This window comes from Bolinopsis microptera, chromosome 1 (assembly GCF_026151205.1).
Source record: "Bolinopsis microptera isolate Bmic1 chromosome 1, MBARI_Bmic_1.0, whole genome shotgun sequence".
Lineage (NCBI taxonomy): Eukaryota > Metazoa > Ctenophora > Tentaculata > Lobata > Bolinopsidae > Bolinopsis > Bolinopsis microptera.
In genome coordinates this window covers 13105498-13130851 of record NC_087072.1, presented here as the reverse complement: position 1 = coordinate 13130851, position 25354 = coordinate 13105498, and the positions used below count along the sequence as shown (strand labels likewise).

The 25354-nt window shown below is 38.9% G+C and overlaps 4 protein-coding genes across 5 annotated transcripts; 3 read left to right on the top strand and 1 right to left on the bottom strand.

The window, feature by feature from the left end:
• LOC134822300 (protein transport protein Sec31A-like) lies at positions 1-24687 on the bottom strand. 2 transcript variants are annotated; one of them, XM_063833259.1, is made up of 25 exons: positions 24565-24687; positions 24383-24472; positions 18431-18535; positions 18142-18316; positions 17684-17950; positions 17439-17573; positions 16606-16761; positions 16301-16462; positions 16050-16205; positions 15368-15562; positions 14874-14924; positions 14221-14296; positions 6262-6404; positions 3994-4120; positions 3510-3655; positions 3208-3366; positions 2886-3008; positions 2568-2774; positions 2077-2446; positions 1810-1932; positions 1523-1665; positions 1330-1428; positions 1092-1206; positions 729-841; positions 1-557 (listed from the first exon to the last, which is right to left on the bottom strand). In XM_063833259.1, the coding sequence occupies exons 1-25, from the start codon at positions 24675-24677 to the stop codon at positions 522-524; spliced, it is 3585 nt and encodes a 1194-aa protein (XP_063689329.1). In that variant the 5' UTR covers positions 24678-24687; the 3' UTR covers positions 1-521. The 2 variants fall into 2 exon arrangements, with proteins under 2 accessions (XP_063689329.1, XP_063689338.1); XM_063833268.1 differs by lacking the exon at positions 14874-14924 and having other exon boundaries at positions 3-557; positions 24565-24684.
• LOC134822306 (uncharacterized) lies at positions 7139-8350 on the top strand. The gene is made up of 3 exons (XM_063833284.1): positions 7139-7405; positions 7510-7687; positions 7804-8350. The coding sequence occupies exons 1-3, from the start codon at positions 7225-7227 to the stop codon at positions 8279-8281; spliced, it is 837 nt and encodes a 278-aa protein (XP_063689354.1). The 5' UTR covers positions 7139-7224; the 3' UTR covers positions 8282-8350.
• Positions 8945-10685, top strand: LOC134822313 (uncharacterized). Its single transcript, XM_063833296.1, has 3 exons — positions 8945-9588; positions 9715-9892; positions 10100-10685. The coding sequence occupies exons 1-3, from the start codon at positions 9543-9545 to the stop codon at positions 10575-10577; spliced, it is 702 nt and encodes a 233-aa protein (XP_063689366.1). The 5' UTR covers positions 8945-9542; the 3' UTR covers positions 10578-10685.
• LOC134823142 (uncharacterized) lies at positions 10872-14042 on the top strand. Its single transcript, XM_063834492.1, has 4 exons — positions 10872-10907; positions 12403-13126; positions 13236-13413; positions 13529-14042. The coding sequence occupies exons 1-4, from the start codon at positions 10872-10874 to the stop codon at positions 14004-14006; spliced, it is 1416 nt and encodes a 471-aa protein (XP_063690562.1). The 3' UTR covers positions 14007-14042.
• Positions 24688-25354: the final 667 nt, after the last annotated feature.

Sequence of the window (25354 nt, the reverse complement as noted above, 5' to 3'; positions counted from 1 at the left end):
TTATACTGAAAAATGAGTTAAACCGCTTTTCGTATCACAATTAGCACTTTATATAAATCACATCGGCATATACTGAATCTAAATTCTGCAGAAAGCGCTGCAATGTATTTCATTCGCTACACAACTGTACAATTCTGCACATCGCGAGTTACCGAAACTTTGTACATTACTGCAAACATTGTACATAACCGTAAAACATAGTACATATTACTGTAAACTTACTTACTTTATTGCTCATTAGTCAAAAATGTACATTTCAAAGATAATGTAACACACATTCGTTCAAATTGCATAATATTCAGTTAAAATTGATTCATTATTAGCTACATATCATCATGACGGTGCAATTTTAACAAGTCAACTGTAAAATTTTATAGATATCAGAAATTCGTTCTGTGTTTATAAAAATTATTAGATCTAACATTATACACTAAACCAGCTAGAAAAAGTTATTAAAACACTACAATACAGAGGACCGCTCGTGAGATTGTTAAGAACAGCCCAAGTGACAAGCTCAGGTTTTAGTAGTGGTGTACTGTGTGCAACTGAGCCCCAATCTGAAAAGAAGATAAATTATTGAGATGAAACTCATCAGTCAGTTTATAGCCAAAGTGTGAGGATGTTAAATTTATTGGAACTAATTCTAATGGTAAAAACAAAGATGGTTACCAAATTAGCACAAAGAATGTAAAGTACCATTTAACTAATAGCAACTAATTTATACAGACCTGAAGCAGTACTTTGATGCCGGGTAAGAATGAGCCAACCTCGCTGAAGTTTGCAGTTTGTGCAACATGGGAGTGGATGTACAGCGCTTGGTTGTAATCTTTCACACTTATAGCTGAAATACGAGAAAAATGTTGATATCTAAATGTTTTCCATACTTTGACTCTTAATTTCTAGAATAAGTTGACCGAATGAGACGGTCGACATTGAGCAAGATGTCATGTTACACGTGTCATTAGCGGTATAAGATCATTCAGCCGTCAATTTGGTAAGACAATAAATAACTCGAAAACAGTCCGTTTATTTAAGAAGTATTGCATCCGTCATAGTACAGAAGTAATGTCTGTACAAATGGTGTAACGAACCACTAGCAATGTTGTTGAGATTCTCCACTACTGCACCAGAAACACAGTCGTATCTCAGCCTATCCTTCAGCGCTTCTAGCTTCGCTGTTACTTCTTCCAATTTTCTACGGTGCGTCTGAAGTGAATATTGGGAGTTGTCAGGTTTACAGATGTACTGTAGTAGACGAGCAGAGTTTCAATTTAACCCGGTGTTATTTCCACTGACTTTAAGATAGACGTGTATTAAATGGCTACTCACAGGGTTTTGCGAGACGTTTTTACAATCGTTGGTAGCAGATTCGAGAGCATTTAACATCGGGAGGTAATGATCAGGAACTGAGGGTTTTTCGACTGGAGCCTGGTGAGCATGAGATTGTTTTTAATTCCCATTTCAATAGCAAATCACCCATTTTCAACAGTAAGGACAATGAATGGATATTGAATATATTTACCGGTGCAGGGGCTGGCTCTGGCGGAGCTGCAGCGTAACTGTTAGGATTGTAAGGCTGCTGGACAGGCTGGGGTGCATTGTACGCTCCAGGGCCAGGCTGCGGTTGTCCGGCATAGTTCGCTGCAGAATTAGGATCCAGGTCCACTGAAAATAGTACTACATGAGAATTCTACAGTGCGCGTACGTTACTCGCTCGTGTAATGAGTGCTGAATTCCAAACAACTTGTCAACGCGCGCTGCTAAAAGTACATTATGTCACGTCAGCAAATTTTCCAGCAGTATTTTTACCTGTTTTGACAGGACCGACCACCGGCGTTGTTATCTTTTGAGTAGCTACAGGAGCATTGGATGCGGTCTTCTTTTTTAACATCGGAGGATCGTTCCATGCACTCTTAGGTCTCGCTGCAAGCTCTAAAACATATACATTGTTAATTGTTTAGATATCATCAATGAAAACAATTCAGTATGTTTGACCATATTATATCGACTTAATTAGATTACAGAAAACAAAATAGAAGATGTTATCTAAATTGACAAGACATAAACAAGACTTACTAGCAGGAGGAGGAGAAGGTTCAGTTCCCGGGGCAGGTATGTACGGAGTAAATGTAGATACGGAGGAACCAGTGTATGATCCTGGCGCAGGGGGAGTGTAACTGGTCGGAGGTTGCGCATAACTAGTTGGTGGGGCCGGGGGTTGGGAGAAACTGCCTGGAGGGGGTTGGGAGAAACTGCCTGGAGGGGGTTGGGAGAGGCTGCCCGGAGGGGGTTGGGAGAGGCTGCCCGGAGGGGGTTGGGAGAAGCTGCCTGGAGGAGGTTGGGAGAATGGAGGCTGGGTAGGGGGACCAGGAGCTGGATCTGGAGCAGGGGCTGGGGTAGGAGCTTGCGGCTCTGGGGCTTTGTAGGTCGGAGGTTGGTATGCGATCTGAAAACAGAATGAACAGTTTAAACAACCTGTCATAGTCAAAAATCTCACAAGAAACTTTTAATTAGCCGTTTTCGTCAGATTGCAAATGTTCAGCATGATTTGGCGCCCGCCGTATTACCTTGGCCGGAGGAGCGAAGGAGGAGTTACCAGACACGATGCTAGCAGCAGGAGTATAAGAGCTAGGAGGAGCTCCAACAGAGCTAGGAGGAGCTCCAACAGAGCTAGGAGGGCCTCCTACAGAGCTAGGAGCATAGCTAGTTGGCGCGTAGGACGAGGGGTTATATGTGGAGTGTGAGTAACCGGTGTATGTGCTGGCTGCTGGAGACTGAAATCAGAGGGTGTGAAAGTGATATTCTTCTAACTTAAAAACAGTACAGAAACCAATTGCATGATTATAACATTATCATCACATGACAATCACACGATAATAACTTACACTGGGTGTGACACTAGAGGCGGCAGAAGGTAGTCTGGCCCGAGTGTAGGGTACAGGGGGCCGGGGTAGGGAGGGGTCGTTTATAGCCATATGTAACTTGTACTTGAACTCTGCAGCTGCATCCTACGAGAATAAACTTTATAGAGAGTACTGAGTATCACAGATTATTCAATATTCATTGTAATTAGAATCAGCAGTAAAGAGAAGATAATCTTGACACGAGTTTTCTTTCAATTAATGTTACAGATAATATTTACTCGGAGAAAAGTGAATCCCAGATTTAATTTAAACTTAGTGTGTACTATAGGGTCAGGGTACTTACAGTGGGGGTAGCGCTGATGTAAGTGAGAGCATTGGACAGTTTGCCCTGTTCAGCTAGAAGTTGGGAGTACTTGAGGAGGTTAGCTACAACCCTCTCCCCCTCCAGGGGTCTGTTAGTGCTGTTAGTGCTCTGGAGACACATCACTTTCTCTATCAACTCCTGGCATGTGTGGTGTCAAGTTGTGTCTAATTAGAGACAAACTTTGAACAAAAACCTAGGATCTTATATCATTCTAAATCATAAATTGATGGAAATTATTACAAGGTAAGTGTTAGCAAGTAGCGCGTTAAAAAAATGTGAACCTGAAGTTGAAGAGGGCTGGAAGTATCATCAGAATTGGCGCTCTGCCAACATTCCAACAGTTCCGCCACATTTCCACTACAAATATAACACAACGTAGCTTCCAAAGTGTAGTTGGGATCTGCACTCAATCTGTCAGCAAGTGTATCTGAAACAATGTTATTATCAACTGGGCACAAAGCAATTAGGGACAAGGACTTTCTCGCTACCGGAAATCTCAGGCGGCGAACAAAAGGCAGGAGTGCTGAGGCTATATTAAGCAATACAATATATCATTACCCCTTACATTACAGTATCAAACTTATTGTCAGTTGTTAGAAATTAGCCACAGTTCGCCTATCTTCTCTTTCAGAAATCTTCAAAAACCAATAACGCAAAATAATAATAAATAATAATAAAATAAATAAATCATAAACGCTATAACACCACCTTATAAAAGCTATAACATGTATAATATAAGACACAACTTTAGACTGCCGTACTTACCACAAAGACCATTGAACTCGGTTGGTTTAGCGTAAGAGAGGAGGATAGCCAGCGCTTCTTTCCAGTTCGACAACTCTACCGTCTCTACCAGGTTAGCCCAACGTTGAGAGATGATGCATGAGAGCAGCTGTGAGGTTGCCAGAATTAGTGAGATATTTGCAATTTCTTCTACCCTCCGGTATTTTAAATCAACATAATATGAACATTGAACATCTAGCTCCAGCTGAAGACGATTTACACAAGTATTTTGAAAGCTCCTGCTTATAAAATCCTTTCGTATCACTTATATGTTTTAAATATCCCCCTCCAGGTCTAGCTCGATGGTACCCAGAAATTATGCAACGTACGCTGGTTGACTTATCTTTGGTTTCATCTTACGCGCATACGTCATGACAGCAAATAGGAAATAAGCTGTAAGAATTATTGGTAATATACATTTGAGCGTGTCTGCTTTGAACTCGTGATTTTGATGGCTAAAATCGTGGCTTGCAAACCTTTTCGATAATCACGTCCACATAAACCAGTCTTTCCATAAGTTAATTTTAGTGGGATCCACTGATCATTAAACTTAGTTATCACCCAAGTACGATGGCCATGACTGAGGATGGAAACGCAACAATCTCAACGACTTTCAAATACATGCTTCCAGGAAACCTCCTTCTCTCTGCCTTCATCCTCCTTCAAAACTCTATAATTGTAGTGGATTACTTCCCAGACAGAAGGAAGTTTGTTACCTCTATTTTCATGCTGATAGCAGCATTTGACATGGTCCAAGCATTCGGCTCCATATTCGAGGCAATCCCAGCTCTTATCTGCCTTTTCAACAGCCAAGCTTTTGTGCCAAAATGGTCCAATATCTTTCATTTTCCCCTCGCAGGTACTAGCTACGTTTGCTCCGTCTTTTTCAACGTTGTACTATCAGTTACAAAGACTATCAACATTAAAAACCCGTTTTTTAGAATCAACCGTACTGCAGTGAACTCTGCCATGATGTTTGGAGCCTGTATTTGGGCTGTGACCGCTGTCGTGGGGTTCGCTGATGCTCTATCTAATTCACCTGCCTTTATTGATGATAGGGGACATTGTCCAGCCCAATGGTTCAAGTTGATGGAAGGTACTTCGACATTTATAGCATACGGATTTGCTAGAATATTCTTTATTAGATCTATTCACCATGATAATCCCGTAATATTGCGATCAATAGTTGAGATAGTGGCGTTTATGTTGCCCTGTGTAGCTGTGTTGGTTTGTATGGTGATTCAAATGCACTATATCAAGAAATCTCTTTCAAACGGACGAGCTGAGCTGTCAGCAGAGTCCAATCACGTGAACGTGACTGTGTTTTTAGTGTCCATGTTGTTTGTCATCTGCACTTTCTTTCATTCGCCGGACATCGCTTTCTTACTGGCTCGCGCTGCTGGCCAAGGTAGTGTGAGCTTAATTGCTATCATTGACAATATTCAGTCAACTTTTTTGAAATTCTTTACCCGAATTCGTTGCAAACTAAATCTAATTTAATTTTCTGTTGTTGAACAATGTGATCTCACATTTTCTAAATTCCTCAGATGATAATCTGGACCCCTACCAATCCACAGTCCCGGCTCTCCTATCTCAGTACACATTCCCTCTGATAAACGCAGCAGTGTACCCTCTCATCATCATACTAAGGAAACCTTCACTCAGACACAAATACAGAGATAGATTCAGCAGGGTTGTCAGATATTCTGTTGGTATCTGGAGGAATGTTTGCAGCTCGGCACCAGAATATTATGAGACTCTTGGTTGAATAACTTGTATGTTATGAATTGATGGGTATCATTATTTTAATATTATTTTGATTGCATATTCTTAAATTACTTTGATTGTGCGTAATATACTATAAATGTATTCGTTTTCTGACTCTCTTATCGACTGTGCTAACTGCTAAGATAAGCAGGTACCGTGAAACCGAATGGATATTGGCTAGGTAGGAGCACCGGCCGGGAAGAAAGTCTGAGCTGTTTACTTTTAAAATTTTGCGATGAAATTAAACAGACTCGAGGAATATTCTTACTACGTTCTGAAGAAGAAAACTGATGTTGAAAATACCAAATTTGATGTTGAATGACATTAAAAATTTTCCCAAATCTATTCCGTACATTATCAATTTGTTTCCAGTTCTTTATCAAAATAAAACATAAAAATTGGGCCGCTTTTTGTCCGGTTAAATATATATAGGTCTTGTTTTAAAACAAGATGAAAGAAAGAGAAAGTAAAATTCTGACTCACAGCTGCGGAAGGCGAAGTTGCTTGTCTGAAGTATTCCTGTTGAGTTTTCTGGAACAACTCTCTCCCCCCAGCCATAGCCACAGCCAGAGCATCAGCCATCCTACCAGCTTTCAGGCACAGATCTACCACCACTTCAAACTGACCTGTTAGGAGATATTATCTAGTTAATGCTACGAGATATTATCTAGTTAATGTTATGAGATATTATCTAGTTAATGTTACTTTCTTACTAACTTACTGTTATATATATATATTAGGAGAATAATTCGATAATTCGATACGACGTACGTGTTTCGTGTTCGAATATCATCAGTAGAATTACTGTACGTGAAATATTGTACGTGTTTTTAAAATTCTCCATCACAATGCTTGCTCTAATTTCCTCTCCACTGTGAAACTCTACTACCGGACAGTCCCTGTCCGGTAGTAGAGTTTCACAGTGGCTAACAACACATGGTGTCGTTTGTACGAGACTGTGTGTTATTCCAAGGGGACGTTAATTTAAATTAGCAAAGTTATTAAGAACAGATGCAGTCAATTCACTGACATGTCAGTGAGAAACGAGTTGGCGTGAAAGAGACGACCTCGTACCAGACTGCAAACAATCGGCCATACCGTTCACAGAAGCTGTGAACTGGGGGAACAAAAGAAACTAAACGGCGGTCTAAGTATAACCACCTCTTTGACGGGCCACTTCAAGGACAGGTTCCTTTACAGAAAGCTGTTACCGCACTCCTCAGCCACCCTTATAAACACCTGTCACTCCAGGAACTGGTCAGAACCACAACTAGACCCTAATTAGTCTAACTAGACCCTAACTAGTTCCGTTGTTGATTCCTTTTCGCGTCCAAAATAATGGGATTATTTTGCAGACTTCAATTTCGACAATATTCTGTTTAAATATTTGAAAACTTTGATCTTATTCTGAATTATGACTGAAACAATTGAAGAAATCAGGACAGGATGAAACTTTCCGTTTGCTTGATTTTACTGAGTAGCGGTTGTTTGGGGTGTATATTGGACGATCTCAGAGATGATGTGGATAAACTAATTCAAGCAAATAAGGAAAAAGAAGTTCGTGGCACATGGCACCTGGGGATGAACATCAATCCATCAGATGGACACATATTCGGGTACACTGAGGGTAAGTAGAGAACAGAAACTTAATTTACTTCCGAAATTAGAACGATACTCAATCGATACAGACTAGTACCAACACAGTGATATTCAACATTCATAACTTCTCAGGGTGGGCAACAGGAGACAACATTGGAAGTGAGGAAGAAGCCCTGACTAAGGACTATCTGAGTGGAGGAGTTTGGGATGAACCAGCTAAATACATCGCTATTGTCAGACATCAACAGGGCGTCCTGGACGCTGTCAAGGTCTTCAAGTTCAAACACTGGGGCGCTTCTCTTTATACCAGGTAAACTTTGTTTTAGAACCTAAAATTCAGATAAACCCTGATAAAATGTAAATTTGCGAGCAACTACGTTAATATTTTTTAATCTGATATTTGTCAAACATTATGCTTAAATACAGGTTCGGAACCAAGAACCAGAACCCTGGCAGACAGATAGTAACAAAAGGAGGACCTATCCAGGAATCTATCTCAGTAAACGCCACAAACTTGGAAGATGACCCAATCTTCTCTGTGGACGGAGACTTGGCCTTCAACTGGGCGTTTGGTGATAACGGCTGCAGAATAGTCCTCACTGGAGGACACCTCTCTGGAGCTGATGACAATGACGATAACACCCACGGACTGGGTAATGACTACTTTTGCAACCCAACAAGCAACATTAAGATAGGCTTCGGCAACAGTTGGAATAATGATGTGTCCAACATCCAGGATTGCAGCTGGAAGAGGGGCTGTTGGAATGTTAAAGTTCAGGGTAAGGATCACGGACACAAGTACAGGAACGGACCAGTGTACGGTAACTATGCTATCTACGTGTCAATGGAGGCTGAGTCCTTCCCTCAACCAGGCTACAAGCTGGATCTTGAAATTGAGATGTAAAGGAATTGTCTTATAAAACACTAAGTGATAAGATTGATGTTGGAGGTCGGAAACTCGTGACCCCAGAAGAAGAAGAGGAAAAGATTTCAAGACTAGAATCTTGTTGATTATTCGCGAAATTTTATAACACATTTTTTGTGAACAAATTTTAGCCATTGTAAAAATTAAGGATATTATTCCTACTCCTAGTCAGAAATAGTGTATAACAATATTAGCAATAGGATAAGCTAACATTAGAGGTATACGTATGTTCACATTAGAGTTTTGCTCACATCTGCAAATATGTAGTTCAGAGTTAAACCAGCACATTGATATTAGTTTGAATTTAGTAACCAGCAGAAGTCCATGAACGCTTATGCTTTGATTTTGACTCTGCTTTTGACTCCAGCTGCAGCCGAGCCCTTACTATGCACCTACTAGGACATTAAATATATTGTAAGATCTGGGTCATTGACAGTTTGGGAAGCCAGAATTTAGTGCAATGAATTAGGGTCCACTAGTCAAACACAGTGTCAAGACAGACACCTTCGACAATTAACTACTTAGAGATTTCACTTCAGATTAGATTTGTAGTCGATTATATTATTATGTTAGGATGCTTACAATCTTCTTGGCTGCTATTAAAAAAACTAATCCACTATTTCAGTTATTAGTACAGGATGAGAGTTGCTGTATGTCTGGTATTTCTAGCGAGCAGTTGCTTGGGCTGCATTTTGGAGGATCTAAGAAATGATGTGAATGTTCTGAACAGTACTTCTAGTCAACTGGAAATAGATTTGAAACAAGTGCAGATGAATTTAGAAAATGTAGAAAAGAAACTGAACGGCAGCATAACTTCAGTTTCGGAACAATTGGAGCAAAAGTATGATGCAGCGACAGACGAGATTGCATCAAATGCAGAAAATCATTTGAAACTGGAGGAAAAAGTTGACGATATAAAAAAGGAACTGAACACCACTATCACACAGCTACACATGAAAGTAGGTCTTGTTGAAGAGAACTTGGAGAAGAAATATGAAGCACTCGAGAACAATCTACAGGCAATCAACAAAAACCTGACTAATCTTGATGGCAAAGCGGAGGAACTTCACGAAGACATGGAGGACAAGTTCGAAAAGTTCAAGAACATTTTGAGGAAGAACTTGATGAACTGGAAGTACAAATAGAGGCAATCGAAGAAACTCTAGTCAAGCTGGAGCAAATAACAGAAGAACTTGAAGCACATAATGATAATGAAAATAGTGGCACATGGCACTTAGGCATGAACATTAATCCATCAGATGGACACATATTCGGATATACTGTTGGTAAGTTTAGAGGCAAATTATTTTAGTTGAGAAGAAGAATTTAACAATATTCAATATTTCCATAAGAAGCAATTAACTGTGTCACAAGTCACAACACAGTGACATTAAACATTCATAACTTCTCAGGGTGGGCAACAGGAGACAACATTGGAAGTGAGGAAGAAGCCCTGACTAAGGACTATCTGAGTGGAGGAGTTTGGGATGAACCAGCTAAATACATCGCTATTGTCAGACATCAACAAGGCGTCCTGGACGCTGTCAAGGTCTTCAAGTTCAGATACTGGGGAGCTTCTCTTTATACCAGGTAAACTTTATAATAACGGAAGGTCAAAAGTTAAATAAGTTTCAGATAAATTCAAATAAACAATTCAATTCCGCAGGTTACAAATATGGCTTCAAGATGAAATATTGTTCTTGTTATTATTGCATTCTATATGAATAATATCAGACTGACACAACCACTTTTGTACAACAATCTTACTTTCCTTATTTACTCAATATTTTAATACAGATTCAGTACCAAGAACCAGAACCCTGGCAGACAGATAGTAACAAAAGGAGGACCTATCCAGGAATCTATCTCAGTAAACGCCACAAACTTGGAAGATGATCCAATCTTCTCTGTGGACGGAGACTTGGCCTTCAACTGGGCGTTTGGTGATAACGGCTGCAGAATAGTCCTCACTGGAGGACACCTCTCTGGAGCTAATGAAAATGACGATAACACCCACGGACTGGGTAATGACTTCCATTGCAACCCAAGAACAAATATCCCGTTCAGCAAATATAGAAATCACGATGTGTCCAACATCCAAGATTGCAGCTGGAAGAAGGGCTGCACAGACAAGAATGTAAAGATCCAGGGTACAGATCACGGGATCCAGTTCTCAGACGGACCAGTGTACGGTAACTATGCTATCTACGTGTCAATGGAGGCTGAGTCCTTCCCTCAACCAGGCTACAAGCTGGATCTTGAAATTGAGATGTAAAGGAATTGCCTTTAATAAAACACTAAGTGATACGATTGATGTTGGAGGCCGGAAACTCGTGACCCCAGAAGAAGAAGAAGAAAAGATGTCAAGACTAGAATCTTGTTAAAAATATTTTCATCATATTTGAACTCAGCTAAAGTACTTATTAACTGATTTAATAGATTTGTTGTCAATCATAATAGCATGTTAAGATGCTAAAATGTTTCAGATTAAGCTGTTTAGGCACGACCATCTTCTTGGCTGTTATTAGAAAGAAAAAAACTAATCCACTATTTCAGTTATTAGTACAGAATGAGAGTTGCTGTATGTCTGGTGGGCAATTCCACGGTAAGGTTCCACTTGGTGAAAATGAAAAATGTTAAGATAGGCACCTAATTTTGGTTAAAATATGTTCATTAGACTCTTAACCTTACAGGTCAACAAAAGTTTTTTGTTTCATATTGCATTAACTTTTGATTTTTCTCATTCAAAGGAACATTACTCGGAAATGAAAAAAATCATTCAAATTTTCAAAGGGCCATAGTTTGGGTATGCAGGAATATTTCTCTATGAAATTCCATACACTTAAGCATAGGCATAAGAATGAGAGCCATGCAAAGTTTCAAAACCGTTACTCAAATAATTTTTCTAAAAAATTTCCACAAAGATGGTGTCGCGTCCGTCACAAAATTAAGCAAAAAAGTTTTTTCAGAGCCACATAGTGCTATTTATATTCAAAAAACCACTGTAACCTATCCCTTCTGAAGGTAAGGGAGTACCGTAGAAATTATCAGGCTTCTATCTTTTAAGAAAAAATTTTTGGAAGGGGGGTCCCAACTTGTCGCGTCCGTCACATTTTTTTGAAAATGCTCCAAAAAATCTTTTAACAGACTTTAAATGCATTTTTGTTAAAGCTGAGACCGTTCTTAACAAAACGATGTTGTCAAATCGAAAATTGGACAGAAAATGACTGAGTTATGTATAATTTTGTATATGCCCATATATGGGCGTACGGCTCACTTTTAGCCATTTTTATCCATATTTCCATTATTTTGACTAAAACCAAGACAAATTGAAGTCAAATAAGGTTTGACTATGTTGACTAGACTATCAAATAACATCATATGCAATTCAATAATTAAATTTACTGAGTTTTGCCATTTTATTTGCCTTAACCTTTTTCAGGGGTAAAAGGCACAAAAAATGGACTTAACCCTATTTTCGCATATTTTTGAAGTAAAAATTCAATATCTTCCACATTTTAAACACTAAAGTAATGAAACTTTTGGGAGATGGTCTCAACAGTGTGATGTGTTGAACAGAGATGAATGTTTTACCAGAGTTATAAATTTGTTCAAGTAGAGAAATAATTGCTGCCCCTAGATTGATACCCTCGCGTATGCCCAAAATGGACGATTTTGGCTTTTGCAGACCTCGTGGAAGTACTAGCGGCCTAAAAATTGGCATAAATATAGAATGAAGGTCACTGAACAAGATAATAGTGTCAAATAGAAGATTTGGAGAAATTGAAAAAAAAACGTGTGTCCGTCACAGTCACGTCCGTCACAATTTGAAAATGGCGCCACGCAAACAAAAACTGAGCAATCTCCAAAAAAATGGTATCTCAGAAATCCCTAAACCTTTTTCTATCACTGCATGTCCAAATTAGAGATAATAGATAACGTTTTGAGATAGATTTGGGTACCTTCTGAGTAGACACCCAAAAAAAGTGTCATATTTAAGTCGCGTCCGTCACAGGGGTGCTATCTCAGAAAGTAATAATGGTAGGGGTCTGAAATTTTCACACAACCTATAGAAAGGTTAACTGTGGACTAATAAATAGTTTAAGCTGATAAAGAAGCAACATCCTGAGCACAACATTCGTTTGAACTTTAAAAAATGGCATAATCGTGGTGTCCGTCACGGTGGAATTGCCCTGGTATTTCTAGCGAGCAGTTGCTTGGGCTGCATTTTGGAGGATCTAAGAAATGATGTGAATGTTCTGAACAGTACTTCTAGTCAACTGGAAGTAGATGTGAAACAAGTGCAGACGAATTTAGAGAATGTAGAAAAGAAACTGAACGGCAGCATAACTACAGTTTCGGAACAGTTGGAGCAAAAGTATGACGCAGTGACAGACGAGATTGCATCAAATGCAGAAAATCATTTGAAACTGGAGGAAAAAGTTGACGATATAAAAAAGGAACTGAACACGACTATCACACAGCTACACATGAAAGTAGGTCTTGTTGAAGAGAACTTGGAGAAGAAATATGAGGCACTCGATAACAATCTACAGGCAATCAACAAAAACCTGACTAATCTTGATGGCGTAGTGGAGGAACTTCAAGAAGATATGGAGGACAAGTTCGAAAAGGTTCAAGAACATTATGAGGGAGAACTTGTGGAGTTGGAGAACAAACTAGAAGCACTCGAAGAAACCCAAGTCAAATTGGAGAAACGAATTGGAGAACTTGAAGCAGACAAGGACAATGAAAATGGTGGAACATGGCGTCTGGGAATGAACATAAATCCATCTGATGGACACATATTTGGATACACTGTTGGTAAGTAAATTAGAGAGTTATGACAATATTCTGACATATTTCCTTGAAAATGAATCTAAATTATAAACTAATCACAACACAGTGACATTCAACATTCATAACTTCTCAGGGTGGGCAACAGGAGACAACATTGGAAGTGAGGAAGAAGCCCTGACTAAGGACTATCTGAGTGGAGGAGTTTGGGATGAACCAGCTAAATACATCGCTATTGTCAGACATCAACAGGGCGTCCTGGACGCTGTCAAGGTCTTCAAGTTCAGATACTGGGGCGCTTCTCTTTATACCAGGTAAACTCTGCTTCAAGATGAAATATTGTTCTTGTTATTATTGCATTCTATATGAATAATATCAGACTGACACAACCACTTTTGTACAACAATGTTACTCAATATTTTAATACAGGTTCGGAACCAAGAACCAGAACCCTGGCAGACAGATAGTAACAAAAGGAGGACCTATCCAGGAATCTATCTCAGTAAACGCCACAAACTTGGAAGATGACCCAATCTTCTCTGTGGACGGAGACTTGGCTTTCAACTGGGCGTTTGGTGATAACGGCTGCAGAATAGTCCTCACTGGAGGACACCTCTCTGGAGCTAATGAAAATGACGATAACACTCACGGACTTGGAAACAACTACTACTGCAACCCAATAACCAACAACAGATTCAGTACTAGCAGGACAGCTGACGCCTCTGTCATCCAGGATTGCAGCTGGAAGAATGGCTGCAGAGAAGATGATGTTAAAGTTCAGGGTAAGGACCACGGGCACAAGTACAAGAACGGACCAGTGTACGGTAACTATGCTATCTACGTGTCAATGGAGGCTGAGTCCTTCCCTCAACCAGGCTACACGCTGGATCTTGAAATTGAGATGTAAATTAAAACTCTCGATGATTCTTAGTTGGGTTTAAGAGGTCTCATTTTATCAATAAAAGAATAAAATAGTTTTATGTTGCTTAGCAAATTGAATTGTTATTCGCGTGCAGTGCCATGGATCACACAACCAATTATAAATATACCAGGTCAATCAAACTGAAACACCAACAAACACACACATAACAAAACAAGCAATAGATAAGAAATAAGATTACCTAGAAGCATTGCACGGCAGATGAGACCGTCAACTCCAATGCTGGTGTCTATTACTAACGGTTTCGGCGCCGTCACCTGAAACAGAAACATTAGTCAACCAAATTAAATAATCACTAAGCTCTGACGATACCTCGAACTACTTGCTATTAAATTATTATATAGTGAATAAAATAAAATTAGATAACAATGATTATGATTACGAAAACAGGTATATTACTGACTGTAGATTATATATTACTCAGTATCACACACAAAACCTTAAACGTAAACTGCATGAACTTTCAGTTGTATTCAGCGTTTGAATATATTGCACTGTGTAGTATATAACCCGGCTCTACTATGGTTACAATGGTTATTGTTACTATCCAGTTACTGTAATACTCTACAGCAGTCAGCATTACAGCGTTACAGATTTTAAGCTATGAAAATTAGTAAACAGCACACACACATTGAACACCAGCTGAAAGTACAATTAGTTTCAGGCTTATAACTCCATGCAACGAAAATAAGAAATAAGACCAAGCAGGAAACTTGTATTCCATGATAGCAAGTCACTACAGCTGGATTACAATATTATTTAAAAGAAAATACAAAGTAAAGCCCCAAGATCATGATGCCTGTACAGAATATTAAACAGATCCATTTGCGTTACCTTAACAACATCATCTTCAGTTTCAGAAGATACTTCTTCTTTGTCTGAATCCTACAAAAGGTTTACCCAAAATATAATTTCCATTTCAACATGTCAGACCCAAAATTAGATATAAATCATGGCCCCAAGAGAAAAGAATACCAAATAAAATGGTAATCTAGCCACATCAATGGATAGATAATAACCATTTTTACAGGATGGAATGAGAAACATTAAAGATAGATGCTTGCTAACAGACATGCTTGCTCTTGACTCAACTAATGGGCAAGGATTAGGGGCCACAACATCTAGATAGTACTGAATACATGAGACCGCCAAGTAAGGGAGTCAAGAGCGGACACATGTTAAGCACGTGTTAAACACGTGTTAAGCACGTGTTAAGCACGTGTTGAGCACGTGTTGAGCACGTGTTAAGTGCTTTACCACATGAAAAGCTAGCACGTTTCTGTCAGTGTCACGAGCTGACTGACAAACAGACACACGTAAAATCATACCTTCTCGGAACTGGAACTAGATTCAGCATCGCTCTTGTTGATGATAGCGGTGTCACTGTCAAGTGTTAGTTCACCAACACTTTCTGATAAGGTGGGAGCGCTCTCAGCTAAGTTTTCTACCATTTCCTTCAAGTCTCCAGCTTTGTAACCAAGAAGTTCTAGATATCGCTGTCTCGGCTTACCGTCAAATGTAGACTGATGAGAAAATAAAATGTTAAAGTAATTACTAATTAGCTTACCGCACTATATTGTGACAGAGATATATTAAGACAAAGATATAACATTGTGATATATGCGTGTCGCAATTATATATAGTGTTGCAGAAATATAGTGCAGGAACCTTGCGCCTGTTATATATAGTGTTGCAGAAATATAGTGCAGGAACCTTGCGCCTGTTGTATATAGTGTTGCAGAAATATAGTGCAGGAACCTTGCGTCTGTTATATATAGTGTTGCAGAAATATAGTGCAGGAACCTTGCGCCTGTTAAATATAGTGTTGCAGAAATATAGTGCAGGAACCTTGCGCCTGTTAAATATAGTGTTGCAGAAATATAGTGCAGGAACCTTGCGCCTGTTAAATATAGTGTTGCAGAAATATAGTACAGGAACCTTGCGCCTGTTGTATAACCAGCACTAGTAGCTGATTATAATAATATACATTATACAGTCAACAACTCATACCTTCAAAAAGCTCCATATCTGTTTATCATTTGTATCGTTAGTAGCGTCAGCTTTCTCACTACAGAACTGAAGCAGTGTATTCTCCTGCAGAGCTTGTTCTAACTTCTCGGATCTTTCTAGCAACTCTGATTCCGTTGTAACTTGCATCACTGTTATCTGAAATTTCTATTATGAAATAAACTAAATATTTGAGTTGTTAGTTCAGAAGACACACGAACTATTGCAAATATGGAATTTTTGTGGTAAGTTACCTCATTAGAGTTGGAGTCAAAAGAGATGAGTTTTCCACCGAAACCGAACGAGCCACCACAAGGTTTCATCAGCCACTTGGGCGCCTGAGAAAGGAGTGGAATGTGCATTGGCAGAGACGGTGGGGGTGGACCAGGGGCAAATGGGTCACTGCTAACTCGCACCTGGCATGTGGATAATTAGTTGTTAATTAATAAGTTATTTACAACGTTCTGAAATAATAAATAAAAATGGACAAAGTAATATCTCGGTGTGCTTTACACCTAACTAGCAGACAGAAGAACACTTTATTAAGCAACACACTTACACGTTGTGGTTGTTCAGGAATGTCCTCTTGTCCTCCAAAGAGAGAAAACACGGAAAGTTTACCAGAGAACGCAGAGGAAGCAACAAGATAAGGGTTTCTTTCACACCAGCCCATATCAAACGTCCACTGACTTGGAGCATTGAACTCTACCAGTTTCTGAAAAGAATAGTTGGTCAATAATATTATAACTTTCATTTTAATAAGTTGATGAATAGTTACTTATTAAACAACTTTATCCAGGTTGAGACAATTATGACTCACCTCCTGCAACCAGTATTCAGATCTTTACATAATTATATCCTTTACATACATAATTAATAATTATCAATTAGGGGTCGTTCACATATTACGTAATCAGCCGAGGGGGGAGGGGGGTTTCCAAATGCTTACGGTTGATTACGGGTGGGGGGGGGGGGGGGGTTTCGGTCGTTGATTACGTAATCAAAATTTTCTTTTTTACTCTCTAGAATAATAACAATTTGACAATATTTTAATTCAAATTCCACTCAATTTCACTCTGATAGTGATAAAATTTAGAAATTTATCGAATATCCTGCTATAATAATAAGTAATTTAGAAGGTGCTTGGCCGGATATTATAACAATGATTTCGGCTCATCATGATAGCATGATCAGGGTAGCATGAAACGTAGAGAAAAGTGTTTTCTAGGAAAAAAGTCAAGGGGGGGGGGGGGGGGGGGGGGGGGGTTGGGTCTTGATTACGGTTGATTACGGAAGGGGGGAAGGGGGTAAAAATTTCTAAAATATTGATTACGTAATATGTGAACGACCCCTTATGTACTTAAATCGTTTTGTATTCCGACAAAAACTCACCTCTCCTCCAGGAACACTAGTATTGTTAGGATTCCAACAGATCATGTGATCATCTCTACTGCTGGAAAGTAACATACTGCTGTCACATCCACACCAAGCCAATGTCTGGATACCTCGACCATGTCCTTCAAATACCTGATGGTAAAAATTTTAAAAATGCTAAAAATTCAGATATTTGATTTGGCAATATTTCCTATTTTTCGTTAATTATCACTTTGTACAAAGGAGCCGGATGACAAACTAACCATAGTAGGAGCAGAAGCGAATCTGAGATCCCACATCTGAATAACAGGATATCTGTCCTCGTCTGAACAAGTTAGGAGTTGTGTGGCTACGTCAGGGTGCCAGGCAATGCAGCTGCATCTCACACGGTTTGAGGCATCAGTTACTTGGATTATAGGCTCGTTCTTCCTGAGGTCCCATACAATGGAGCGCGCTGAGTTGGGGTGTGCAGATGCTAGGATGTGCTCCACTTGCTGGTTCCATGCTAGAGCTACCACATCATCTTCTGGCTGAGTAACGTTGGGAATATATATATGAATACATGTCCGGAAAACATAAGATTCGATGATACTCTTAAAACAGAAATTTATAGCTGCATCAGATGATACATTAATAGTTGCTTCTTAAATTGTCGACAAAGAGCCCCAGTATAAAATACTATTGTCACAAATGTTAGGTATCATAGCAAAGATGAGCTTACCTGTGCTTTTGGGCCAGGTGTCATGAGAACATCAGGTTTGTTGATGTCAACAATATGAATCTCACTAGCACTAGCTCCAGATGCCAACAAACATTTCTTGGCAGGATTGAAATCCATTGAGCGTACAGGACCACAATGTTTTGGGAGCTCACATTCCAAGGCATCTTCTTCTCCACTGTGGAATAAAATAAAATTATTTCTAAAGTATTAGTGTTAACGAGCTCAGATTGAAATGAACGATTTAGAAATTTCCCCATGATGCAAAATGACTGAACATCGTGTACAGTACCTTAGAATTTTAACGGGGTCCCAGAGAGAAATAACTCCATTGTCGCCACCACCAGCTATCAAACCCATCTCCCTCTCGACACTTCCCCACTCAATAACATTAAACCTGAAAAGATGAACAGTGAAAATCTAATATTGAATCCATGATCATAAACAAGGAAACATAAAAATGAAAGAAGTATAAATATAAAATTAAAAGATAAATTCTGAAGAAACTTTATATTGAATTCTCATGAAATTTAGTGTGTGAGTCAATATGGTGTTTTTTTGTTGGGGACTGGCCCGTGGTACCAGCCAATGTTTACTCAAAAAATATATATAATATCAATGGTAATAAGAAATTCATCCCCGTGGGGCACATGCATAAATATAAAATGTAAAGGAAATCTCAAACTATTCAATTTAGATTCTACCGGTAAAGTATGCAATGAAGGTTTATAATTTAAAGTTTTATTTTCCAATGGTTAATAGGTAAAGATAAGAAAAGTAAAACAAGACTGAGCACTTCAAAATTTGTAGAATTTGTAACTTGATTTGAAATCGCGGCGATAAAAAAGAATGTCCTATGTTGGCAGTGTAATTGATGAGATATGCGACGTTTATTGAGTGATGCATAAGTGTGTGCATATAATCTAAGATGTAGAGACAAGGTTATTATCGGCATTTTGGTTTATGTTACGCTTTGATTTTCTTAGTCCTGTTATACAATATAACATGAAATTAGGCCAATCGTCTTCGATGTTTTCATTTTGCTGATCGATGAGCATAGTTTTTATACAAGTTTTGTAAATGTTAAGGTTAAGTAGACTAGGCGGGGAAGTTGCTGCAACATTATATCGGTTTATTGCTAATAATGGACCTTTAAAAAATACTGAGTTGTTGTAAGGGTGTTGACCATACTTTTCTGACCATTGTGTAGTGAGAATAGAATCCAGGTTAGTATTAAATAATGGTGCACTTTTGGGAATTGTTTTCTTGAGAGACAATGGTACTAGATTAGGAAAGTTTTTCAATTTATGCATTAAAATGAGTGCGTTCTTTACAATGATACTGTGTACTGTCAATATTTTATGTGAATAAAAGCCAGACTTGGTACTTGCTGGGGGGATACCGTCCTTGTACCAGTAATTGACGAAACCAGGTAATACTGCTCGAAGGCCCATTTTCTGTTTTACAAAAAGCGATTCAATATGAGACTTGGCAGCAAAACCCCATACAAGGCTGCAATAATTAAGGTGTGACTGCACAAAACTTTGATAAATTTGAAGACGTGCTTCGAGAGGCAGATATTTTTTAAGTTTGTACATGACTCCTATGTATCTGGACATTTTCATTTTCATGGCAGAAATATGATGGGACCAGTTTAGTTTATCATCTATTATAACTCCTAAAAAACGGGCTTCTGTTTTTCTCTCAATTGTGACACCAGAAATTGCCACATCACGATAATTAAGATTTCTTTGTCGAGAGAAGATCATATAATTTGTTTTCTTAAGGTTGAGAGCTAAACCATTATTATCTACCCATTTAACTAAAGCATCGCTAAGAGTTATTAGTTTATCGTAAACTTCATTAAGATTTTCTCCTATCAGGAAGATGTTGGCATCATCTGCGTACATAATGAAATTTGCTATATCTGATATTTGAGGTAGGTCGTTTATGTAGATTATAAAAAGTAAAGGTCCTAATATTGACCCTTGAGGCACGCCGTATAAAATTTGGTTGGTTGAAGATTTTGACGAGCCAATTGATACAAACTGTTTCCTGTTAGTGAGATATGACTTAAACCAGTTTAAGGCTTGACCCCTTATGCCGTAATGGTCCAGCTTGCGCAAGAGTATGGAATGATCCACAAGGTCGAAAGCTTTGCTGAAGTCGATTAAAAGAAGTAAAGTTACCTGCTTTTTAGACATTGAATTAAGAATGGTGTCTTTTGCGTTGAGAAGAGCATGTTCACAAGACCTACCCGGGCGAAAACCGTATTGGTTTTCACATAGTATGCTGTATTTATCTAAAAAACTTATAACTCGGTTATGCATTAGCTTTTCAAATACTTTAGAGAAAGAAGCAAGAAGAGATATTGGCCTGTAATTTTTTATGTCAGATTTAGATCCACCTTTGTGAATTGGGACCACCTTCGCTTCTTTCAAAGCCTGTGGAAAGATCCCCTGTTCAAAAGAACTGTTGACAACGTGGGCTAGTACACTAGTAAAACTGGGACAGCTGTTAGCGATTTTTAGAGGTTCAATTTTAGTGTCTAGTGTGGCTTTATTCTTAAGCAGGTTTATGACGTCCTGAATTTCTGTGGCAGTGACTGGCTTTAAGTAAATACTACTTGGAGTGGCGTTGCGAAGTGTGCTATGGGTTCCACCAGGATCAAAAGTGGTCCTACTACTAATTTCAGACTTGATTTTAGGAGCGATGTTTGAGAAGTAATCGTTAAATTTTTCTGCTACAGCTGCCGGAGTGCTGATTGAGCCGTCTTCGTCAGTCAGTTTAATTGAAGTAGGTTTAGATTTTTTCCTATTAAGAAGACTGTTTATCATTTGCCACTGCTTCTTAGAATTTTCTTTGTTTTGCTCAAAAAATTTTTTGAAGTGCTTGTTTTTAGCTTTATCGATGTGTTTATTACAAAACTTCTTCAGACGGTCATATTTACTGCGGTTACTATCAGATGGTTCCTTAACAAAATCATAATATGACTCATTTTTACGTTCTATAGCTTCTTCGAGCCAGGGCAGCATCCATGGTTTCGGATTAACACGTTCATTTTGTCTTCGTGATTGTCTTTTTGTGGGATAGGCAGACTCGTAAATCTTATTATAAGCCGTATTTAAATTATTGAACTGTTCGTTGGCATCATTGGTATTGTTAAAAATTTCTGACCAACTTTCATCTGTAATTAAGTCTCTGAATTTTTGATTGTTGGTGTCGTTAAATCTACGTGTTTCAGTTTGAGATACATTTTGTGAGTTAGACGCAGAGCGGTAGCTGCTGGTTGGCGTGTTATCAAGATTTATTGTAGTGACTATTGCTAAGTGATCAGACATATCTGTCGTTAAGACGTTACAGCTTATTGTATCCTCAAGATTGTTTGTGTAGATGTGGTCAATAAGCGTGGCACTATGGTCCGTTAGGCGAGTTGGGCGTGATACAATTTGAATAAAACCGTAAGAGGACGCAATATCTATAATGTTCTGACATGCTTGGTCGCTGCTGTGCTTCAGTAAATCAAGGTTGAAATCTCCATGAAGCGTCATATGTTTACGGGTGTGTCTCCCTAGGTTGTGCAGCGTATTTTTGAAAATTTCTAGAAACGCTTCAGGTCTCCTAGCGGGAGAACGGTAAACATTGCCAATTATTTTCGTTCTGTTGTATCCTTTGCACTGATGGAGCTTGATAAATTGGAATTCGCCACTAGTATTAGTTGGTTCAGGGTTTGGAGTGAAAATATCAATTTTATCATAATCGACTACACGTTTGTGTACATAAGTGGCTAGCCCCCCACCTTTTCCAGATGGGCGAATTGGATCCTGGATAAATGGTTCATGAAATCCATCTAAGGTAACGTCGTTTATTCCGTTCGGTAATTTCCCTAAAGTGCAATTAGTTTCGTTAAAACACAATATATCATACTTATCATAAGTCTCAATATCATCACGTAGTTGATCTATATTCTTAATAAGGGATCTTATGTTCATAGAAAATGTTTTAAGTTGAGAGCAGGTAGATTTTTTCACGTTACGTTGTTGTTTATACTGACAACTAGTTAGGAAAGATGAAATATTGCTCCAAGTTGAATCTTGATGCTCTTCGTTGGTCATGGCGTCGCCAATAAGATTAAATCGACTATTCTGATCGTACGGATTAAATATGTCACTATTAAGTTTACTGTAGTCGTCATAGATTTCATAGTAGGTTGCGTGAAATCCAGGAATGATACTTTCACAGCAACTCGTACAGCCTAAATTATCCTTAAAACATTTGACATGGACATTACTTTGACACCATGAGCATGTGCGAATATTTCTAATAGAGTAACACCAGCCGCTGCAGCTTGAACATTTGATCTTGACTTTGTTTTCAGATGTAACAGTGGGTTCCATTTATAACTAAATATTATGATTATGATACTGATAGTATATAAAACTATAGTTCAAATCAGATTCTTTCACGAGAACCGGAGGTCCTGTATGCTACAGAATCGTGATATGATTTAAAAGTAAATTATATTAACATCGGATAATTAAGTGAAATAAAGTGTCTTTATCTAGGGCCTTATCAGTATGATTTAAATAACTGATTTGGCTAAAAAATAGAAATCGAATAAAGTGGTTGCTTTTGTGTTGTGTAGTTTTGTGAGGTGTTATTTGTATTTGATTTGTTTGTAGCGTTTACGTAATAAGGGACTATCGCACTGAACTTAAGTAATACTGAAGAGAACGCACTTGATTATTTATAGATTTGTATGTGAATTTTGAATGTTGTATAGAGTTATGAAATCTCATTGATTTAAGGATGATACAGATTTGTAGAGTAAAATGTTTTGTGTGCGATCGGGTGATAAGAGATACTGATAATGGATGAGCTTATCAGATAATGAGAAAAATTCCACCAATCAGATCATTTCATTATATGATCTATCTTGGTAACGATCTGTTAAAGGTGGACTGGAAGTTGAGAAAAAATTGAATCGTATTTTTTAATCAGAATGGTATCAATGATTTGTAAAGCGCTCAGCTTCGGTTATATCTGGAGAGACTGTTAGGCTTGTGGTGATAGAGCCACTCACAGTTCCTGTGACGTCTCTGTTCAGATCCACATAACTTGCCAACGCAGTTAACAAGTTCATGTGCCATTACCCTTTGCACCTCGTGATATAAGTGGATGCCATGTCTGTCGTTGCGGTCCCATACGTAGTATGAGTTAACACGCTTGATCACGGCATGGGCATCGAAAAAACTCAGATTTGGAATATCCTTAGCCAGGTTCAACATTATGATATTAAAAGCGTCAATCTCTGCATTCAACCAGTTAAATTTAGTCATAGATAAAGCACAAAACATAAACTCGGTATTCTTGTTATTGTTACAAGAGTCTATAAAACGGGGACAGAAATTGTCCGCAAGACTCCTGGCCGACTGCCCATACCTAGCTAGGTCATTAATGCCGCAGGAAAGTACGACTGCTTTAGAATGTTTGAACTCATGTTGATGTTCCAGTGAGTTCACTAGTTGATAGTTAAGGCGCTTTTGACATCGGTGGCCAGGTATCTGGTCGAACAGCCATTCTGGTGTTTCTCGGTGTATTGAGTCGTGAATGAAGAGGACTCTGGAGTGACGGGACGTTGGTGACTGTATCTGTGTAGGTGGTGCAACAGGCGGGACCCGAGTAGGTGCTGCAGGTGCTGGCAAGGCCGTGGGATCAGGCTGTTTCAACTTGCGAAGAGTGAACGAGATTCGTGGCTGCCTTAACATAGGATCACGTTCAATGCCGTGCTGCCAGTGGTTCTGATCAGATCGAGACATTGCAAAGACAGAGCCGTGCTCGAGCGGGATGTTATGCTCAACGAAAGGGCCTGTCGACGTTGACATTCTCATAATTCTGGTAGAGCCAAATGATGCAGTGTAAATCAGACTATCTTCTACAATGCTAGATTCGCTGTCACTATGCAATGGAATACCAACTGACCCGTCCTTATAGTAAGTACAGAGGCAGGTGTAGTTCGTGGGAGTAATGTCAGGATCGGATTTATGCAAACAATCAAAAATGCGCTGTAGGACAGGTGGCAAGGGCTTATCATGGGTTGCACGGTGGTTGGTTCTGCCATAACTGTAAGGTACCGAGCCAAAATATGACGTTGAACGGCCCCCCGGGTGTTTCATGTTAAAGTCAAGCTCGCGGTAGATTTCATCAAAAGAAAGTTCACCAAAGTCACAGTTGATAAAATTACCTGGAGGCAACAGACAGAGTCCCTCTAACTGGCATGTCCCATCCTTTGGAAGCAGTTTCAACCTCAAGGATCTCTAACACTGACGATGAACTGAAATGGAGACATATTATATCATTATTAGTTCTAAATAATCTTACGTTATTGAGAATAAAGAAATGATAGTTTTTAACAAAGCTTGTTACCTGAAGGATGCATCAAGCTGCTTTGCGCTTGTCCCAGCAGCAATATACAAAGGATGAACCTGTCCAGGACTCCATGAAAGATTGCTGGTTCTTACAACCTCCTTTATCCGCATGCTAAAATATATTACTATCTTTTAAAAATATTTAATCGTCTAAGCAGTGCCGTTTAAACCATAAAAAACAAGCTCCTTGATGAGGTTAAATATTTAAAGAATCAAATCAAAATAGATCCATCCTTGATTTCCATGATTGGAGAAGCAGAGAAGAGAATAAGTTTAAAATGAGAGTTAATGTTGCCCTAATATGCTCTGCCTTTAACAACCCAATCAAAATTACCAGTGCCACTTATTAGAAAAGAGTATAAAGTTCATTTTGAACATTATGGTCTTCCAACAAAATACATCAATGTTTTCAAAGCGTTCTTTAGAGCAACTGAAAGTGCAGTTCGTGTCAATGGGGAATTGACAAGATGGTTTGATGTCGATTCGGGGACTGGACAAGGTGATGTGCAAGGGCCTCCCATTTTCAACCTTGTACTTAACTGGGGATTAGAACTTGCCGAGAAGTTTAAAAATATATCGCGTGGTTTTACTCTTCAGTACAGACAAAGTTCCAGACAACCGGAAAAATGTGTCATTGATTTGGACTATGCTGATGACATAGCAGGCATGGATGACACTGTCGAGGGACTGCAAGAAACAACGGACAATATTGCGAAATACTGTGGGCTTGGGGGTTTAAAGATGAACGCAAAGAAAACAGAGATCATGGTAATTGGGAAAGATACGTC

What these genes read in the sequence shown, in the direction of transcription:
- LOC134822306 (XM_063833284.1), top strand. Translation starts at nt 7,225, where the DNA reads ATGAAACTTTCCGTTTGCTTGATTTTACTGAGTAGCGGTTGTTTGGGG. An exon ending in CATATTCGGGTACACTGAGG is followed by an intron (nt 7,406 to 7,509) that starts GTAAGTAGAGAA and finishes ATAACTTCTCAG; the next exon opens with GGTGGGCAACAGGAGACAAC. An exon ending in GGCGCTTCTCTTTATACCAG is followed by an intron (nt 7,688 to 7,803) that starts GTAAACTTTGTT and finishes GCTTAAATACAG; the next exon opens with GTTCGGAACCAAGAACCAGA.
- LOC134822313 (XM_063833296.1), top strand. Translation starts at nt 9,543, where the DNA reads ATGAACATTAATCCATCAGATGGACACATATTCGGATATACTGTTG. An exon ending in CATATTCGGATATACTGTTG is followed by an intron (nt 9,589 to 9,714) that starts GTAAGTTTAGAG and finishes ATAACTTCTCAG; the next exon opens with GGTGGGCAACAGGAGACAAC. An exon ending in GGAGCTTCTCTTTATACCAG is followed by an intron (nt 9,893 to 10,099) that starts GTAAACTTTATA and finishes ATTTTAATACAG; the next exon opens with ATTCAGTACCAAGAACCAGA.
- LOC134823142 (XM_063834492.1), top strand. Translation starts at nt 10,872, where the DNA reads ATGAGAGTTGCTGTATGTCTGGTGGGCAATTCCACG. An exon ending in GTCTGGTGGGCAATTCCACG is followed by an intron (nt 10,908 to 12,402) that starts GTAAGGTTCCAC and finishes ACTAATAAATAG; the next exon opens with TTTAAGCTGATAAAGAAGCA. An exon ending in CATATTTGGATACACTGTTG is followed by an intron (nt 13,127 to 13,235) that starts GTAAGTAAATTA and finishes ATAACTTCTCAG; the next exon opens with GGTGGGCAACAGGAGACAAC.
- LOC134822300 (XM_063833259.1), bottom strand. Translation starts at nt 24,677, where the DNA reads ATGCGGATAAAGGAGGTTGTAAGAACCAGCAATCTTTCATGGAGTCCT. An exon ending in CACCTGGCCCAAAAGCACAG is followed by an intron (nt 17,951 to 18,141) that starts GTAAGCTCATCT and finishes AACGTTACTCAG; the next exon opens with CCAGAAGATGATGTGGTAGC. An exon ending in ACATCAGCGCTACCCCCACT is followed by an intron (nt 3,009 to 3,207) that starts GTAAGTACCCTG and finishes TTATTCTCGTAG; the next exon opens with GATGCAGCTGCAGAGTTCAA.